Genomic DNA, 4,717 nt, shown 5'->3' on the forward strand with positions numbered 1-4,717 from the left:
GCAGCTGGGGGGGCCTCGCCGGCGCTGTTGACGCCCTCCGGCCAGCCGGCGAGGCGGATGGCGGCAGGGGATCGGGCGGTGGCGACGTGCGAGGGTAGCGACGGTGGCGGAATGCGTGAAGAGGTGGGGAATGGGAGAAAAAAAGTTAGGGTTAAAGCTGTGCACGAATCCTAAAGCATATCTAACGGTCCAAAATTTAAAAGATGAGAGGTGGGATTTTCTGTTAGATGTATAGACAGTCCCAATAAATATTCCAGTATCTCGGGACTAGATTGGTGGTCTGGAGATTTTCATAGAAAAATACCTGGCACTGAGATCGTAGCAGGGTAGTATTGTTTCTCGAGCTCCAGCAGTAGGTTGTTTTTTCTTTTCATATGTACAATATGCTCTGTAGCAGGCTATTATTTATTTTTCCAACATTAATCGGTGTTATTTGTCCTAAATCTCTCCCACTAGTTTAATTTTGTTTCGCAAGAATTCGTAACATCCGTTGTGAAAATATCAAAAGAACGAGGCTTTGCCCATGGATAAGATTATATCAGATTTTTCCTCCCAAAGACATCTGTTCACAATCAAGTTCTGCTTATCTCTGTATTTCTCCCGATTAACCAAGTCATGTTCTATATGTGCTCTGGAGGCCGGAGCTATTGTTAAAATGATTCTCGACTCCCTCGCTTTATGGATTGTCTATTTCAGTCAGTCCTTAAATAAAATTCAGTTCACATGTTCAATCCGTCTTGAATATATTGTGTTAGCATGCCGAAATGTAGATGATGATTTTCGCTAAGAGACTTCTGGATGGGAGCAAATCCCTCACGCATGGAAAACAGAGCGATCTATTAACACGTGATTAAGTAAGTATGAGCAAATTATTTTTTAAAAAATAGATCAATATGATTTTTTTAGTAACTTTCGTATAGATACTTTTTGCATAAAACACACCGTTTAGTAGTTTGAAAAGCGTGCGCACGGAATATGAGGGGAGAAGTTGGGAACCTGTACGTGTTGCCGAACACACCCTTAATGCTGAGTTGATCATATGGGTCCGTGAAAATTACATCATACAGTTCTCAGGTTTGTTACTCAGAGTTTCTGCAGATGTTCCGTTTGGAGCCTGCTGGACAGAGCTTCCTGGTGCAGATTATGTTTTGTTTGAATTTGGTCAATAAGAGTTATAATTTGAAAATTTGGATTGACCAGTGTTTTCAATGCAAATCCGGTTCGATTTGAGAATTAGGATACATCAAATTGTTATATATGTTTTCCTTTTCTTCCCCTTTCTGTTCTGAAAACAAAGGGAAATTGCAAGACTGCCAGTATCGGAATGACTGAGGCTTTGCTTTGCTTTTCAGGGCTACATGTGCCGAATAGCTTGTTAGGATTGGCAGTAACCAAACAACTAATCGGGTCATAAACACAAACCATTGTCGGTTATACGCCCTCATATGTTCAGAAAATCTTCATAACATTGATTGAATTGCAAATGTGCAGAAGCTAGACTAAACTCTTCCACTATCTTAAAAATATATGAAATGCAAGCAAGTAGTAAATATCACTACTCCCTTCATCTATTTTTAATAGTTATATTTTCAAATCTGAAAAATTTATTTGTGATAGTCATATTTCAATTCAACAATGGAACAACATATCCTCTTAATGACTTTTTTGGATTTAATGCATGACTCTCCATTCTTACACACAAGTAATGAATCGCTTGTTTACGAGGAATGACTAGCAGCATGTTTAAATAGATGATAAGTAGAACGGAATTGCTTATCATTGGTCTGTGCGTTAAGATGAAATATTACTATCAAAAATAGATGGAGGGAGGGTTATTATCTGCCTATAATTTTCTACAGAAAAAAAACAACAAAAATAAATTCTAGCTAGCCGGCGGCCTAAAGCTCATCGTGGTCGTCGTCGCCGCCGCCGTCGCCATCTCGCCGTGAGCCGCCGGACCTCTGGTACACCGCCGACATGACCGGGTTGCACACGTCCTCCAGCTCCCGGAGCTTCTCCTCGTACTCCTCCTTGCCGACGTCCTGGTTGCCGTCGAGCCACTCGTACGCCTCCATCACCGCCTCCTCCACCTTCTCCTTCTCGCCGCCGTCCATGGCGCCCGCCATCTCGCCGCCCACCACGGCGTTCTTGACGCCGTAGACGTAGGCCTCCAGGCTGTTCCGGGCGCCGGCGCGCTCCCTGTGGCGGCGGTCCTCGTCGGCGAACTCCTCCGCCTCGCCCACCATCCGGTCGATCTCCTCCCGGCTGGTCTTGCGGTCGTCGCCGGAGATGGTGATCCTCTCCGACCTGCCGGTGGCCCTGTCGGCGGCGCTCACGCTGAGGATGCCGTCCGCGTCCACCTCGAACGCCACCTCGATCTGCGGCGCGCCGCGCGGCGCCGGCGCGATGCCGGCGAGGTCGAACCTGCCGAGCAGCCGGTTGTCCCGCGTCATGCTCCGCTCGCCCTCGAACACCTTGACGGTCACCGTCGTCTGCTTGTCCTTGTAGGTGGAGAACAGCTGCGCCCTCTTCGTCGGCACCGGCGTGTTGCGCGGGATCAGGGTGGCCATGACGCCGCCGGCGGTCTCGAGGCCGAGGGTGAGCGGCGTGACGTCGATGACGACCATGTCGCGGGTTTTGTTGTCGGTGTCGCCGCCGACGATGTTGGCCTGGATGGCGGCGCCGTAGGCCACGGCCTCGTCGGGGTTGACGCCCTGGTTGGGCTGCTTGCCGCCGAAGTAGTCCCTGAGCAGCTGCCTCACCTTGGGGATCCTCGTGCTGCCGCCGACGAGGACGATCTCGTCGATGTCGGCATTGCTCAGCCTGGCGTCCGCCATGGCCTTCCTCACCGGCGCCATCGTCTTCCGGAACAGGTCGTTGTTGAGCTCCTCGAACCGCGCCCTGGACAGCGGCTCCGACAGGTCGACGCCGTCGAACAGAGACTCCACCTCGACGCGCACCTGGTGCTGGCTGCTGAGCGCGCGCTTGGCGCGCTCGCACTCGCGGCGGAGCTTGCCGAGCGCGCGCGCGTCGCCGGCGATGTCGCGGCCGTGCTTGCGCCTGACGAGCTCCACGAAGTGCTCCATGACGCGCTGGTCGAAGTCCTCGCCGCCGAGGTGGGTGTCGCCGTTGGTGGCGAGGACCTCGTACACGCCGCCGTCGATGGCGAGGACGCTGACGTCGAACGTGCCGCCGCCGAGGTCGAAGACGAGGACGTTCTTCCCGCCGGCGCCCTCCTTGCCGACGCCGTAGGCGAGCGCGGCGGCGGCGGGCTCGTTGAGGATGCGCTCGACGGCGAGGCCGGCGATGGTGGCGGCGTCCTTGGTGGCCTGCCGCTGCGCGTCGTTGAAGTAGGCCGGCACGGTGACGACGGCGCGGGTGACCTCCTCCCCGAGGTAGGCCTCCGCCGTCTCCTTCATCCTGGCGAGCACCATGGCGCTCACCTCCTCGGGGCTGAGCAGCCGCACGTCGCCGCCCCTCACCTCGACGCGGACGTGCGGCTTGCCGCCCTTGTCGACGACAGCGAACGGCAGCAGCCTCATGTCGCGCTGCACCTCGGCGTCGGCGAACCGGCGGCCGATGAGGCGCTTGGCGTCGTACACCGTCCGCCCCGGGTTCGCCGCCGCCTGGTTCTTGGCGGCCTCGCCGATGAGCCGCTCGCCGCCGCCGGTGAAGGCGACCCACGAGGGTGTGATCCGGTTCCCCTGGTCGTTGGCGATGATCTCGACGTGGCCATTCCGGTAGACACCAACGCACGAGTAGGTGGTGCCGAGGTCGATCCCGATCACGGTGCCGCCGCCACCGCCGCCGCCGCCGGCGGCCGCGGTGGAGCCCGCCGGCAACGTGAGGAGGAGGAGCACGGCGAGGAAGAGGCCGTGCAGGTGCAGCCGCCGCGTCCACGTTGCGCCGCGCGCCATGGCTGTGTGTGAGAGACGAGACGCGGGGGGGGCGGCTCAATATATAGCTTTGGGTGTGGCCGCGCCGGCGCGGCGCCGCGCGTGCGTGTAGCGTCCAATGGGAGGCTCTGCGGCGGGGCGTACGCGTCAGCGGCGTGATCTGAGCCGTCCGTTGTTCCGATCGGGCGGTGAGGTGTAGGGGAAGCGTCGTGTTAACACGTGGGCTTTGGGCGTCGTTCCGGACATGGAAGGGGCGCGCGTGGCGCGCGGAAATTTCATGTTGGTTTTCCATCTCGGTGTTTGGATCCGGCCTGGCCCATACAGACGGTTCGACACACCGGAAATTACATGTTGGGCTTGATTTGCTGGATCCAGACATCCTGCCGGGCCCGTAAATAAATGGATGAACGGCTATGGGCCAGTTCAGCTCAGCTGCCACAAAACTAAGGCCCAATTATCTAGTCAACTTCTTTGGGAAAAAATCCACTTTGACACCCTCATTATACCTCGGATCTGATTTGTATCCCTTAATCACAAAACCGGTTATAATAACTTCTCCAACTGTTAACACCATTACAAAATGACTCCTAGGATAATATTGAAGTTGGTATTAGCTGACGTGGCTATCCAATCATAAAAAAAATTAAAAAGAACAGTGGGACCCACATGTAAGTGCTAAGGGAAAAAAGCCAGAAGAAAAAGTCGCTTCCTCCTCGCCGAGGTCGTCCGCGCGTTCCTCTCCGGCAATTGGGACGCCTCCTTCACAACACCGTCCCCTCCGCGCAAGCCGCTGCTTGCAATAGGCGGTGGTCCCATCCCGC

General features: G+C 55.1%; 1 protein-coding gene across 1 annotated transcript; it reads right to left on the reverse strand.

Annotated features, from left to right (window-relative positions):
• Nucleotides 1-1,898: 1,898 nt before the first annotated feature.
• LOC127774206 (heat shock 70 kDa protein BIP3) lies at nucleotides 1,899-3,917 on the reverse strand. The gene has a single exon (XM_052300471.1). The coding sequence runs from the start codon at nucleotides 3,915-3,917 to the stop codon at nucleotides 1,899-1,901; it is 2,019 nt and encodes a 672-aa protein (XP_052156431.1).
• Between the last annotated feature and the right edge of the window lie 800 nt (nucleotides 3,918-4,717).

Source organism: Oryza glaberrima, chromosome 5 (assembly GCF_000147395.1).
Source record: "Oryza glaberrima chromosome 5, OglaRS2, whole genome shotgun sequence".
Classification (NCBI taxonomy): domain Eukaryota; kingdom Viridiplantae; phylum Streptophyta; class Magnoliopsida; order Poales; family Poaceae; genus Oryza; species Oryza glaberrima.

Excerpts from the sequence above, each read along its gene's own strand:
- LOC127774206 (XM_052300471.1), bottom strand. The coding sequence starts at position 3,917 with ATGGCGCGCGGCGCAACGTGGACGCGGCGGCTGCACCTGCACGGCCTC.